General features: G+C 35.7%; 1 protein-coding gene across 6 annotated transcripts in view; it reads right to left on the reverse strand.

Moving 5' to 3' along the window:
* Positions 1-15647, reverse strand: part of LRBA (LPS responsive beige-like anchor protein) — a 453900-nt gene that overhangs the window by 95130 nt on the left and 343123 nt on the right. For all 6 annotated transcript variants that reach the window (XM_070757811.1, XM_070757810.1, XM_070757809.1 and 3 more), the window contains one exon: positions 3484-3636. In XM_070757811.1, coding sequence (XP_070613912.1) covers positions 3484-3636 — 153 coding nt within the window. The remainder of the gene's footprint in view (positions 1-3483; positions 3637-15647) is intronic.

Consider the following 15647-nt stretch of genomic DNA (forward strand, 5'->3'; position numbering starts at 1 on the left):
TATAAACTTGTTTTAGAAATAGGAATATAAACTATTTCAGATCCACGGTTGATACCCTTCCAGAATCTATGGAAATTCTTAACCTTCATTTGTCAATACTTTCAAATACTAACTGAACATTTTTGTTCTACAGGTATTTAATTAATGTCCTATAAAGTAGATATTCTTCTACTTTAAAACTGGATAGTATTTCTGTTGCCCAGCTTTCAGATTTCTCTCTTATGTTTCTATATTATTTTATATCATATTTAAAGAGAATTACGTATCTTTTTCCCTTTCATCCTTATTTGAAAACAGACAAAATGAATGGATTTTAATAAAATCATATCTAACGCTACATTATCTTAACAGTCAAATTAAAATAACAATGATTAACAATTAGCTTTATATATCCCCATGTTGCCATAGCACAATACAATTTGTTATTATATACTGCTCTATATATCATCTGTTTCTCTTGCTGGACTACTCCAATAAGAGACAGACAGCTGCAACACTATTTCCCCATTCACCATAAGGACCATCTGACTTTAATTGTAGTACACAGCTTGATGTGCGTCTGGTTATGAGAAGCCAAAGTATCACAGTGTAATAATCCGGAAAAGCAGAAGCCTGCCAAGCACAGGACTGAAACAGAGGCTTGGGCTGTTTAGTTGGCTGATGAGATGGAGGAAAATATGATTAATGAGCAAGGTATAATGATATCAGGAACCCGATTAGCACCACAAAAAGGTCACAGATCAAAGCAGCATGCATTTCCAATCACTGCAGAAAAATCTGAACTGTGTATTGAAAGGAGGGAAATTGCCCGTTGTACCCTACAAAATTACCACTTAAAAGGACTATAATAATTTATAATTATCTCATTAATTGCAACGATAAATATAGAAGCATTCTATTTTTGAAACAGGCCTAGTAGTGAATGCGTTTTGGTCAAAATATTCCTTTTTTTTTAAAGGAAAGATATTTCCCTTATTTACATTTTTTATAATCAGACAACTATCTATTTATATAATATTAAAATTAAACAAATGAATATGTAATTATTTGGACTATATTTTCAGGATGTCACTTGAAAAATGCCTACTATACAGATGTACTGTTGTCACCTTGTTAATAATAATTGGTATACATAGCAGAAAAAAATCCAAGCTAAATTGTACGCCATAAATGTACTGTTACTATCAATATCTAGCTTTTTCCTGTATTGTGGAGTTACATATAGATGTTGTCTAGGTAGTGATTAAATACAGATCTGCTTTGCTTCAGTAAAATGCCTGAATATCACTCTTACATTGGAACACAATATTTTTGAAATATTTATATAGTGAATTATGGGAAATTCATTATGTACTTACAGAGAAAAACTATGCATAATTGGTTTCTGAGGATTGCTTCCCTAAATAGATACTACTACTATTAATAATAATAATAATAATAATAATAATAATAACAACAACAACAATAATAATAATTTAATTTATGCTTCCCTTCTCCTTAGACTCAGGCCAGCTCACAACATGTTAGCAATAGCACTTTTTAACAGAGCCAACATATTGCCCCCACAATCTGGGTCCTCATTTTACCCACCTTGGGAGGATGGAAGGATGAGTCAACCTTGAGCCAGTGATGAGATTTGAACCGCTGACCCACAGATTTACAGTCAGCTTCAGTGGCCTGCAGTACAGCACTCTACCTGTTGTGCCACTCCGGCTCTATCATTGGCCAACATATAACAGTAGTGTAAAAGTGAACAAAATAAAGCACTCCAGGATCCATACAAGTCAGAAACTGTGTAGTTAATACTTTAATAAGTAAATACTTCATTATTGTCATTTTATGTATATACACAGTACACCCAGGCAACAAAATTCACATAAGGCCTAAAGACCAGGCCCAACACACATAACTATCACAAACAAATGCCCCACCCTGAACCCCCAAAGCATCCATACAACAGCCCAAGTAATGCTTCTCAATAATATGCAAGTGTTGTATATGCAAGAAAGAAGCACTCTCACATGTTGCTATATTCCTAATTTCAATCCCCTTTCTTGGTGGACCCTTATTCCCCACTGGGAACAAATCTATTTATGAGTCTCTTTGTCCTGAAGAAGAAAAATAGGAAATATTATCCCATATGCACTTCTGAAACCTCTCAGATACCAGAACGTGGTGTTAAACTCTAGTGTCGAATTACTACATTCTGATAGCACATATTTTCCTCAGAATACTAATGGGTGAATGGAAGGAAGAGTTTTACACAAATCCAACCATTTCAGTCTTGAAATGGACTCCCCTTCTAATCAACTAAGCTGCCTTGAAAGCATATTTTAAAGATTTGGATGAGAAATTTTCAGCTCACATTATATTCTTCCAATGAATACATAAGCATAGTACCTTGCCAAAAAAAAGAGAGAGAAAGAAACGGCGACTATTTCAGCTTCAACCACAGCAACACAAGAGCACAAAACAGATTTAAACTTAATATTAACCGCTCCAAACTTGACTGTAAAAAATATGACTTCAGTAACCGAGTTGTCGAAGCGTGGAACTCATTACCGGACTCCATAGTGTCATCCCCAAACCCCCAACACTTTACCCTTAGATTATCTACGGTTGACCTATCCAGATTCCTAAGAGGTCAGTAAGGGGCGAGTACAAGTGCACTAGAGTGCCTTCCGTCCCCTGTCCTATTGCTCTCCTATATCTCCTATACCTTTCTTCTATTCCTATATCTCTTCTTCTATTCTTTCATTGATATATTCTATTCCTATATCTTCTTTTCTATTATTTCTTAGATATATATTACTATGAGTATTTCCTCTATAACCTTCATCATGTATTTTACTATGTGTATATAGATATATTTATTTATTTATTTATTTATTGGATTTGTATACCCACTAAAACCCTCATTGTGTATTGGACAAAATAAATAAATAAATAAAATAAAATAAATGACTCTCAAAAGTAGAAAAAAAGAGTTCTTTCATACCACCTATTTCTGGAATTCATTTGTTTTTACTCTTTTCCATATTTACATTAGTGTGGTTTTCTTAAAAATATATTTGCATGTATCTATATAGTAACTTTCACTATTCTACTAGAGTAGAATAGAATTATTTATGAGACTTAAATAATTTTAATGATAGCTAAATTCTGAGAAGCTAAGAGAGGTATCATAAATAATCTAAATGTTGAATTGAAAAATATTAGAAAGAGTACTAGTAAGCTAACTACATTCATCATTAACAAAAGCTCTGGGAATGCTGTTAACATATTTTACCATTTAAGTGATATGATTAAAAATTAGCACCAACATTTAAATTAAAAATAAATCTAAAACCGTAGCGATTTCCAGTCTCCCCAAATAGCTGTTTTCATTCCAAGCTACGTACATTCCAGCTTTATACGGTTAAAATGACATATTTTTTAGAAAGCTCATAACTTAACACAATTAATTGTTGATTTTTATCTTACCAGTCTATTTATGCGAACAAATTCTTCTGGGGTTTTGGCCCATGGTGGAAGTTCAACATCAGACACCACTGTTCCATCATCCATCACTCCAAGATTGTAATTATTGAAATTGACAAACATTTCAGGTAGATAATAAAATTCAGGAACAAGCTCCTATATGGAAATGAAAACCAATGACATATAATAAATTGGGTTATCATAGAAGTCACTCACTTAAAAGAGATAGTGAATACAATGGAAAGCACTTTCATTTTGTATATATAATAATATTTTCAATTTACATGTATTAAATATTGTAGAAAACTTGCTCATAGTGGTAGATAAATGTAATATTTAAAATGTTGAATGAAAGAATAGTAGGTATGTTTAAATGTCTAAAAATAGTTTAATCTGAAAGTAAAGCACTAAATCTTAGTATTCTTTACAGCAATGGAAGCTGTAACATTTCAAACTTATATTTTTAACTTTCATTTTTAAGAAATGTCATGTTTAGAAACATTAAATACTCACTAAAGTATATTTGTAAAATGTGTAGCATTATATTCTGCATCTAATTTCAAAATCAGATTCAGAAAAATGTGTCTAAATCAGGGATTCCCAGCCTTTTTTTGGCCATGCCCCACCTAAGTGTCTCTAAAATCATGAGGCCTCCCCCCCGTAACGTATAATTCTTATTATTTAAAAAGTGAACTACTCATGCAGAGGAAGCCTAAAAAGCCATTACCTGGGTTTAAACCAGGTTCCAATTGCCCCCATTAAAAATTGCCCCCTATTGGACAATTGCCCCCTATTGGACATGCCCTCCCATTGAAAACCAGGGGTCTAAATGATCAGCTCATGTTCCCTGAATAATTTAAGATATTATATACGCTTAGGCAGTGAAGGACTACCAAAAAATTTACTACCATACTGTGGACGTGGCTTATGCAGGATGCCCTACATTTTCTTTCAACATCTTTCAGTGCAAATTGGGTGCTCTGTGGTGGAGCTCCATTTTCGCTATCCCATTGCGTTTCTCTCCATCCGTGCAGTAGCCCACCCCTGCTCTTATGCTTGCTATGTCTATGTAAACAGCATGGAGTAACATACTCAACTTGGCAATAGAATACCTTATTAGATGCATTGCTGTTATGCATACAACAATAAAGTATTGCTTACTTAAGAGAGTAGCTGGAGACTAATGGTGGCACCAATTTTTAGGAAAATTAGCTACTGCAATGATAATGTATTGGATTATTTTTTAAAGCATTTTGAATGAGCAAACCTCTGTTAAAGCAAACTCCTTATCAATATTAGCCATAAAGATATTTAAATGCTGGATAACTTTTTTAAAAAGTGTTAGACAAAATATTAGATAGATAGACAGACAGACAGACAGACAGACAGACAGACAGACAGACAGACAGACAGACAGACAGACAGACAGACAGACAGATAGACAGATAGACAGATAGACAGATAGACAGATAGACAGATAGACAGATAGACAGATAGACAGATAGACAGATAGATAGATAGATAGATAGATAGATAGATAGATAGAAGGGCTTAAAAATAATTAACTGAAACAATTAACTAATTGATTGGTTTGGACCCAAAAGCTCTTTCTCAATTTGTGGAAGATTTATTCTATGCTCATTCAACTTCATTCAGTTATGATTTATTGTAACTAGAGGTTTATTCTTTGTAAACTTATTTGAATTGCTCTTTTCTATTTCAATAAAATATATTATCAGTTTCCGGGCACAATTCAAAGTGTTGGTTATGACCTATAAAGCCCTATATGGCACAGGGCCAGATTATCTCCGAGACCGCCTTCTGCCGCACGAATCCCAGCAACCGGTGAGGTTCCACAGAGTTGGCCTTCTTAGGGTCCCATCGACCAAACAATGTCGGTTGGCAGGACCTAGGGGAAGAGCCTTCTCTGTGGGAGCCCCGGCCCTCTGGAATCAACTCCCCCCGGAGATTCGCACTTCCCCCTCCCTCCTTGCCTTCCGAAAGAGCTTAAAAACTCATCTTTGCCGCCAGGCTTGGGATCTTACCCTGACCACTGAATGCCTTAAGTATGATTGCTGAATGTTTCGGTTAATAAGTTAATTTTTTAGGTTAATCTTCTCTTTCTAATTGTTTTTAATATTGTAGTACTAACTGGATTATATTACTGCTCTTTTTTTATATATGCTGTGAGCCGCCCTGAGTCCTCGGAGAGGGGCGGCATACAAATCCAATTAAATAAATAAAATAAATATGTATTTTAAGAAATTACCCCAACCAAGTTCTCATATGTAAAAGTTATTTTGACATTTATGACACCACTTAAAGAGCTACACCTCATAAACTCTATTTTACAGTATATTAGTGTCCCAAAATTCTGGTAATGGAATCAGGGTATGTATTTTATTTTCTATAATACATTTACTCTTGCAACTCACTGCACCACCAACATTTGTTTCAGGAGGTCCAGTACAGATATGAGAAAATAGCACTAGGAAGAGATTTTTTTAAAATTGTAACACTATCTTTTATCCTGTGTGATATTGTTTTGTTCATGAATAAGTGCAACAAGTCTTAATACTAACTAATCTTTAGATTTACATGAAAGAGCCTTGCAGGCAGATTCCTTTTTTTTTGATAATGTAGCCTATAAAAATATAAAAATTTAATTGCTTTCTCTTGATTGCTACTTGGTACTGTTCTTAAATTATACTCTGTAATTCATGTAAATTAGGCTTACTGACAGAAGTAATTTTATATGCATAAATTAAAATTGACACTAAAAATCATAGTTAAAGACTGGATAGATTTTATCCAAGTTCGAACATAATGCTGAATTGCATTTTTTTAAAAATATGAGCAAAAATGTTTACATCTGAATGAAAATAATTGTCCCTATGCTGTGGGCAAGAGCTACATTTTTTATTACAAGTTAACAGAAATTTAGCATTAGCTTTTATAAAATATAGATATAAAACTGTTTTAGAAGATACTTAAGATTCCCGATAATGTTGAACTTTGTAATATTCTTCATTTTATATACTCATAAGAAATTCTTCTAATGATTTTTAAAAACCTGGGCATTATTAATTTGATCTGTTAAAATGTTAAAATAAGCTAGCCAATTTGAAACTAAATATCCAAACAGTTGAACAGAATGTACAATATGAAGATTTCATCATAGCTGTCAATTATACTAACAGTACCCTAGTATATGCCTATCTTTCTTCTAGTTACATTGTAGCGTACCAAACATAATCTAGAAAATAAAAATAATAAATGTTATTATTTTTGTCGGTTTCACATATTTCTCAAAGTAGAAAATGTATTTTATTCGCTGTTATTAATGTTTACCATAATAAAACATTATAAAAATGTTTACAAAAACAGATTAAAGAAAGCAATTAATTCTTTGGGGAATTCTATCAATTTCTTTTAACAAACACTTCATGAATGAAAAGACTTAATATTTGTAACTGCTTTAGGAAATGATTTCATTGCAAGTAAAATGGTGTAAAATTGGTCTTTCTTCCAACAAGTGAAAACTACTTTCCATTTAATAAGCAGAAAACCACATTCTGTGCATTGGCCCCAGTGGTTAACGATGTTAGAGGCCCAGTGTATCAGATTCTAAATCCACTCTTGACATGGGTCAATGGATCAGTGGTCTTCCAGATACCACCCTCAGGGTCAACTATGGCAAGAACAGTTTCCAAATAGCTGAGTGCAATACCAGGTCATCAGATTATAGACAAGGTCAGCCTAGAGTTACCAGAGCAAAAGCAGAAAAAAATGAAGCAAGAATTAAGCTATTATCACCTCGGACCTTGTGAAAAACAGCACTGGGATGTATGCTGAATATTTGTATACAGGCTTGTGAATTATTCTAAAACAAGGTCAAAGTACGATTAATGCAGTGTCTCCTTAAAATAAACTTCAGAGATGTATGTGGAGATATCTTATGGACTAAAAAAATTGGTGGCAAATAAATGTAACAAATAAACAAGAAAACAAACAAGAGAAATGCAAATATTTATATATATTTAGTTTTAAAATATATTGGGTTTAATAGAAAAGAAATAATACAAATTGTTCTTGGTTTAACTTTAAATTATCTTACTAACCAAACAAATCTGAAAATTTTAATCATGAATGCAAATAAATTCTACAATCTAAAAACTATGTCCATATCATTTCTAGATGGACGAATATCCATACTGGTATTCAGAAAGATTCAAAGGAATCTTTTATTATAAATAATAGTCTACCATCAATGGTGGACATGCACACAGGCAAAAAAGTTTTAGAATAAAATAACAAATTGGTTAAAAGAAATAGCAAATGAAGAAATCGAAAAAAACCCAGAATTATATTTATTGGGTATTTTTAATTAAAAAAATAGAAAAAGAAGTAAGATACCTAGTTATACATATACTAACAGCTGCCAGAATAGTATATGCCCAATAGTGGAAAACAGATAAAATACCGGAAGAAAACCTAATAATTAAAAAAATACTAGACTGTGCGGAGATGGACAGGCTATCCAAAAGATTAGAGGGAAAAGAAGAATCAGATTACAGTGTTCCCTCGATATTTGCGGGTTCAAACTTCGCGAACAGTCTATACCACGGTTTTTGAAAAATATTAATTAAAAAATACTTCATGGGTTTTTTCCCTATTCCACGGTTTTTCCCGCCCGATGACATCATGTGTCATTGCCAACCTTTTGTTTGCCTTTAATAAATATTTTTTAAAATAAACTTTAATAAATAAACAGGGTAAGTAATAATCTAAATGGTTGCTAAGGGAATGGGAAATTGCAATTTAGGTGTTTAAAGTGCTAAGGGAAGGCTTGTGATACTGTTCATAGCCAAAAATAGTGTATTTACTTCCGCATCTCTACTTCGCGGAAATTCGACTTTCGCGGGCAGTCTCGGAACGCATCCCCCGCGAAAATCGAGGGAACACTGTACTATAAAACATGGGCAAAATTTTATGATTGGCTAAAAGAAATAAATAAATAAAAATTTATGCAAAGCAACACGTCAAATAAAAGCATTCAAAAATTAATATTATGTAAAAGAAGTGTAATTCTCTGATCAATGTCTAAAAAAAAAGGGGGGGGGAACTTTCATTTCCCAAATGTTGTATATATATATATATATGTTTTTATGTATGTTTTTTTCCTTTGTCTTGTATGTCACATTTGTAAAAAAAAAAAATTTTTTTAAATAAATAATAGGCAAAAATCTGGCCAATATCTGTCTTTTCTAACATCATTCCAATTATGTTCATTATTTTTCAGACAAATTAGTAACCAGTTTGCTCTAATCTGTCATTAATATGCTTTGGTTGCATTTACATCACTAATCAATAAAATAGTGAGTAATCTAGTGTAACTAAAATATCATTAAATGTATGAACCAGAGCTACAATAACTTTGAAGATATACAATATTTTCTCTTTACCTTTAATTAAATCAGTTATGTTTGTAGAGGTTTCTACTTCAATCTAAAAAATATTGCCATTGTCTTAAGAGTCAAATGACTTAGCTCTCCAAAGCCATGGAATGATTTTTTCAGGTTCTTGCAAAAACTTGAAAAAGTGGATGACTGTTTCAATTTTTGGCAGTGCGGTTGTATTTGTGTTTATTGTGAAACCCAAAAAAATTCTAAATCCTTTCCAACAATTCAGCTTCAGTATTATTAACTGCTATGGAGCATTGCTGGTATAGTGTTTCTACATAATATTTTATATCTCCCTGAAAGTTTCAGAGGAAAAAACACAATCTGAAAGCAATTTGAAGAATGAGGAAGCACAAGCTTCCTGTTTCTTCTCCTCTTTCCAAATGTCAGTCACTACTCTAGAAAGAACTTTACTTGTTGTAAATGTTTCAGGGATGTTGTTAGAAATTTACACCAACTAAACAAAGGACAGATTCCCCTGGAGGAAATGTGGTAGCTAAGAATCAGTCCTGACTTAATGAAACTTGATCATATCAAATAAAAAAATAAATGAAAAAAAATCAATTTAATTGTCAAATACTTTTTTTAAAAAAAACCTTTTCTATTAGTATTAAAGAATTCCATGATTACTTCTAATAATACAGCTTCCACAATTTCCTATATTAAGAACTACATTTTACAACTTTGTGAACATTTTTTTCCTAACAAACAAATCACAGAATTGCAAATGTTATTCCTAACATACACACACACACACACACAAAGAAAAAAACACATAACCTCAGTCTCCAACTTCTTTTAAAGATATTTGTACTTCAACTATCAAACTGAATGATTGATTGATTGCTGTTTGATTGCCGTTTGATTGATTGACTGTGTGCCTGTTTTTTAATATATATTGGGATTGTTTTATGATTTTTTAAATTTAAAATTGTAATTAGATTGGTGGGCATTGAATTTGTTACTATGTACTGTACTGTTTTTATTATTGTTGTGAGCCGCCCCGAGTTTGCCAAGAGGGGCGGCATATAAATCCAATAAATCTAATCTAATCTAATCTGAATCCTTAAGTGTTTGCATTGAATTTTTAGTGTTTTCTATTTTATTCCCCTCTATTTTATTTGCTGCACTGTTTGTGTTTGTGCCCTACAATATACTGTTTATGTGATTATTTTGTAGATGACTCTTAACATGTATGTATTAAGTATCCTTAGAAGAAGGAAAGGTAGGATACAACTATATCAATTAATGATAAGTGAAGTTCCAAGACTTGTTCAAATCTTATAACAACCTACAGTAGTCTGGGGTCTCTGTAAAAACAAATAAGATAATATACATAAACATTGTTTTTATTATGATTATTTAGTGTGCTCCTGTTAGATATCCACAAATTTTATCAGATGAAGCCTCATCAGTATATATTTCTTACGGTTAAAGTTGATTTTCATTTATTTGTTTTGCTAGGAAAGAGAACAGAAACAATGTTTGGATCATTGCTAGGATTACCATAATGAGAACAGACAACTCACACTAGTATCTCTTAAAACAAAATATTTCTTTTTTTAGACTTCTGTCTTTAAACAAACAAGAAAAGCAGGTGATTTTTGTGCCTTAGGAAGGGTTAAAGCACACTATCTTCAGATTTCTAGTCTGGTTCATTCATTCATTCATTCATTCATTCATTCATTCATTCATTCATTCATTTATTAGATTTGTATGCCACCCCTCTTCGTAGACTAGGGGCAGCTAACAACAGTAATAAACAGCATGTAACAAATCTAATGTTTAAAATAATTTTAAAAACCTTATTAAAACCAAACATACACACAAACATACCATGCATAAATTGTATAGGCCTAGGGGGAAAAGGGTAGTTCAGTTCCCCCAAGCCTGACGACAGAGGTGGGTTTTAAGGAGCTTACGAAAGGCAAGGAGGTAGGGGCAATTCTGATCTCCGGGGGGAGCTGGTTCCAGAGGGGCGGGGCTGCCACAGAGAAGGCTTTTCCCCTGGGTCCCGCCAGACGACATTGTTTAGTTGACGGGACCTGAAGAAGACCGACTCTGTGGGACCTAAGCGGTCGCTGGGATTCGTGCGGCAGAAGGCGGACCCGGATGTATTAACCACTATTTTAAGCTGGCTCTTACATCCTTGTGTTGAAGGGCCATTAAAGGGAGATTAAATGCTGAGTATTCTCCTAGTTCCAAATATCGAACTAGTTGTTATAATTAAAGAGTTAAGATACAATGCTTAATAGGTTATTCCAGTGATGGCGAATCTATGGCACAGGTGCCACAGGTGGTACGCGGAGCCATATCTGCTGGCATGTGAGCCACTGCCCTAGCTCAGCTCCAATGTGCTTGTGTGTGCCAGCCAGCTGATTTTTGGCTCGCACAGAGGCTCTGGGAGGGCATTTTTGGCTTCCAGAGAGCCTCTGGGGCAGAGGTCCCCAAACTTGGCAACTTTAAGACTTGTGGACTTCAACTCCCAGAATTCTCCAGCCAGTGTAGCTGACTGGAGAATTCTGGGAGTTGGAGTCCACAAGTCTTAAAGTTGCCAAGTTTGGGGACCCCTGCTCTGGGGGAATGAGGTCGTTTTTACCCTCCCCCCCGTCTCCGGGGAAGCCTTTGGAGCCAGGGGAGGGTGAAACACGAGCCTACTGGGCCCACCAGAAGTTGGGAAACAGGGCCTCTGATGGATGGGGGAAGCTGTTTTCACCCACCCAAGGCATTGAATTATGGGTGTGGGCAGTCGCACATACACGATAGCGCGCACCCACGCTCTTTCAGGCACCTGAAGAAAAAAAGGTTCGCCAACACTGGTTTATTCTATTTGAACAGTTTTAAATAAGATAAGACATTTATTTATTTATTTTATTTTATTTATTAGAATTGTATGCCGCCCCTCTCCGTAGACTCGAGGCGGCTAACAACAATAATAAAAACAGCATGTAAATCCAATACTATAACAACTAAAAAACCCTTATTTTAAAACCAATCATACCTACAAGCAAACATACCATGCATAAATTGTAAAGGCCTAGGGGGAAAGAGTATCTCAGTTCCCCCATGCCTGACGGCAGAGGTGGGTTTTAAGGAGCTTACGAAAGGCGAGGAGGGTGGGGGCAATTCTAATCTCCGGGGGAGTTGGTTCCAGAGGGCCGGGGCCGCCATAGAGAAGGCTCTTCCCCTGGGCCCTGCCAAACGACATTGTTTAGTTGATGGGACCCGGAGAAGGCCCACTCTGTGGGACCTAACTGGTCGCTGGGATTCGTGTCCTATGCCCAGCTTCTTTCATTCTTTTTTACATCAAACCTTTTACATCAAATTATATATAGATATACATGAGGTTAAACCCAATCCTTGTCATCAGGCTATAAAAGCCCTGGACTTATGATCAAAGCATCAAGCAATCCTTTAACTGCCATTTAATTTTTTTGTTTGAACTCCTAGCTTTTGTTTTGTTTTTATATTATACAAGCTCTTTCTTGCTGATTTGATCTTACTGTTATAGTCTAATAATTACACAGCAGGATAGAACATTAGATAAACTAAAAGTCCATTTCCAATTTTACTTTACTGTCAGGTAGGTGTTAATGCTTTCCTTCAGTCCCTATCCATACTTAGCTAACATATGTTTTTACTCCACAGTTAAATAAAACCTAAAACATATTTTACATTTCAAAACTACCTTTAAAGTATTAGGCAGATGTGAACTTTGACATAGTTAACTACAATTTGACTTTTACTGCAGGTAATTTTCTTCTGATGTATCATATAGCAAATAAAGGTAGTCACACTCTTCGGAACAAAGTTGTACAGGAATGAGATGAATTTAGGCAAATTCACGATATGTCAAAAGCAAGCTTTATAATAATATAGCTCTTAAAATAATTACTGTATTCATCTTGCTGTCATCAACGCCATCACCACCACCTCATATAAGGTCTTGATACTACAATTACATCATCATGAAACAAACAGGGCATGTGGAAAGAATGGCTTGTGGGAACTATGCAACATTTCAGTCATTGTTCCATGATTATTATCTCAGGGACTGCCTTCTGCTGCACGAATCCCAGCGACCAGTTAGGTCCCACAGTGGGCCTTCTCCGGGTCCTATCAACTAAACAATGTCGGTTGGCAGGGCCCAGGGGAAGAGCCTTCTCTGTGGCGGCCCCGGCCCTCTGGAACCAACTCCCCCCAGAGATTAGAATAGCCCCCACCCTCCTTGCCTTTCGTAAGCTTCTCAAAACCCACCTCTGCCGTCAGGCATGGGGGAACTATGATAATCTTTCCCCCTAGGCTTCTTCAATTTATGCATGGTATGTTTGTTTGTATGTATGATTGGTTTTATAACAAGGGTTTTTAGCTGTTTTAGTATTGGATTTTTACATTCTGTTTTTGTCACTGTTGTTAGCCGCCCCGAGTCCACGGAGAGGAGCGGCATACAAATCCAATAAATAAATAAATAAATAAATTATGATGTTGCATTTTGCATTTTGCATCTCCATTTGTATCCTTGTATATTGATAAACATACCATTACTATTTAATGATTAATAACAATTTTGCTCTGTCATTTTTATAAAGTGAAATTATTTTATAAAGGGGAAATTATCCACTATCTGTACATCAGTGGAGGACATATTTTGGGGGAAACAAGGTAAGATTAGGATTGTGTGAACAATGAAAACACTAGAGAAGAATAACTGTCATTATAAAACAAACAAAATCCTTGGAGCGACCAGGAAAATAAGTCACTAGCAAAACCCCAATAGCTTCCCTCCAGTTAAAATAATAAGTGGTTGTCATCCAGCATTGACAGCAATTTAAAAATGGTATTAGACAGGCCAATAGACCTGTATGATACCCAAAGAGCTACAAAACTTCAGTTCATACCTAACTTTGGAGACTGTTTAAATCTAATATTATTTTATTTATTTATTTTATTTATTCGATTTTTATGCCGCCCTTCTACTTAGACTCAGGGTGGCTTACAACATGTTAGCGATAGCACTTTTTAACAGAGCCAGCCTATTGCCCCCACAATCCAGGTCCTCATTTTACCCACCTCGGAAGGATGGAAGGCTGAGTCAACCTTGAGCCGGTGATGAGATTTGAACCACTGACCTACAGATCTACAGTCAGCTTCAGTGGCCTGCAGTACAACACTCTACCTGCTGCGCCACCCTGGCTCATATAATAGAAGCCTTGCAAGATCCAAAAGCCTTCTTGACTAGCTTGGCAATCCATGCAAGCATCCAGACTCAGATAGACAATTCCACAGAGATGGCAGAAAAAGCTTTTCTGCTACAGCAGTTTAGATTCAAATGGCTATTTTAGAGAAAGTTTTGAATGCATAACTTTTGACCTTATAAAAGCATCACTGACATCAGGCCATTAAAACATGATTCAATCTAGATCTTAATCCTGAAATTGATGAATCTGTCCTGTACTTTGATGAGAACATCATGTCATTCTTTTATGAAATCATGTTTAATTTTTTTTTCAAGTGAACTGTATCACTAAGTGGGGACTTTGACCTTTTGGCAAATGCTATTAGAGTTCAGACACACACGAATTAGATTTGCTTGACTTTGTGACAGATATCCACCTTTGCCATTTTGCTAGTATTTTGGGTGTTAGTGGTTGTACGTCGATCTCAGTATATGCTATATTCCATGTAATAGTTCAAAAATGTTTAGGAGCCAAGGAAGATATATATTCTTTCTTTTACATCAAAGCTGAGGAATAACCTATCAGTCTATTGCAAGCCGCCCAGAGTCCAACTGGAATTGGGCGGCATATAAATGTTAGAAATAAATGAATAAATAAAAGATTTCAGTGTTAGGGTTTGACAAAAATATTGCTAGCCCACAGTATTTTATTATTATAAATATTCAAATATTAGCTTTGTACAAAACACAAGGGATAGTTCAATTCCCACTTTCCTACTTAAAAGCTATACAGTAATACCTCGTCTTACGAACTTAGTTGGTTCCGGAAGTAGGTTCGTAAGGCGAAAAGTTCGTAAGACGAAACATTGTTTCCCATAGGAAACAATGTAAAAGCGATTAATGTGTGCAAAAGGGAAAAAAAATCGCAAAATGGCGCTCTGCTGGGCGCCACCGCCCAGCTGTCACCTTTTAAAACAGCCGGGGGGCTTCTTGGCATTCTCCCAAACCCGAACCCGAAATTTTTGGGTCCGGGAGGCCGCTGAGAAGCGCCACTGCCCGACTGTCACCTTCTGAAACAGCCGGGGGACTTCTTGGCGTTCTCCCGAATGCCAAATCCGGAAGTTCAGGTTCGGGTGGCCGCCGAGAAGCGCCCGGCTGTTTCAGAAGGTTACAGCTGGGCGCCGCCGACCAGCGGAGCGCCATTTTTGCAATCGGCGGCAGCGTTTTCGGCCGATCTGGAGGCTGGAAAGGAAGTGGGGAATTCCAATAGGGAATTCCATGGGCGGAGCTTTGACATCACGAAGACATCCTTCCTGGAGGCCATGTTCGGGAGAACACCAAGAAGTCCCCCGGCTGTTTTAAAAGGTGGCAGCCGGGTGGCGGCGCCCAGCGGAGCGCCATTTTGCGATCTGCGGTGGGTTCATAAGCCGAAAAAAGTTCATAAGAAGAGGCAAAAAATTTCCGAACCCCGGGTTCATATCATGAGGGGTTCGTATCACAAGGGGTTTGTATCACGAGGTACCACTGTA

This window comes from Erythrolamprus reginae, chromosome 7 (assembly GCF_031021105.1).
Source record: "Erythrolamprus reginae isolate rEryReg1 chromosome 7, rEryReg1.hap1, whole genome shotgun sequence".
Taxonomy (NCBI): Eukaryota; Metazoa; Chordata; class Lepidosauria; order Squamata; family Dipsadidae; genus Erythrolamprus; species Erythrolamprus reginae.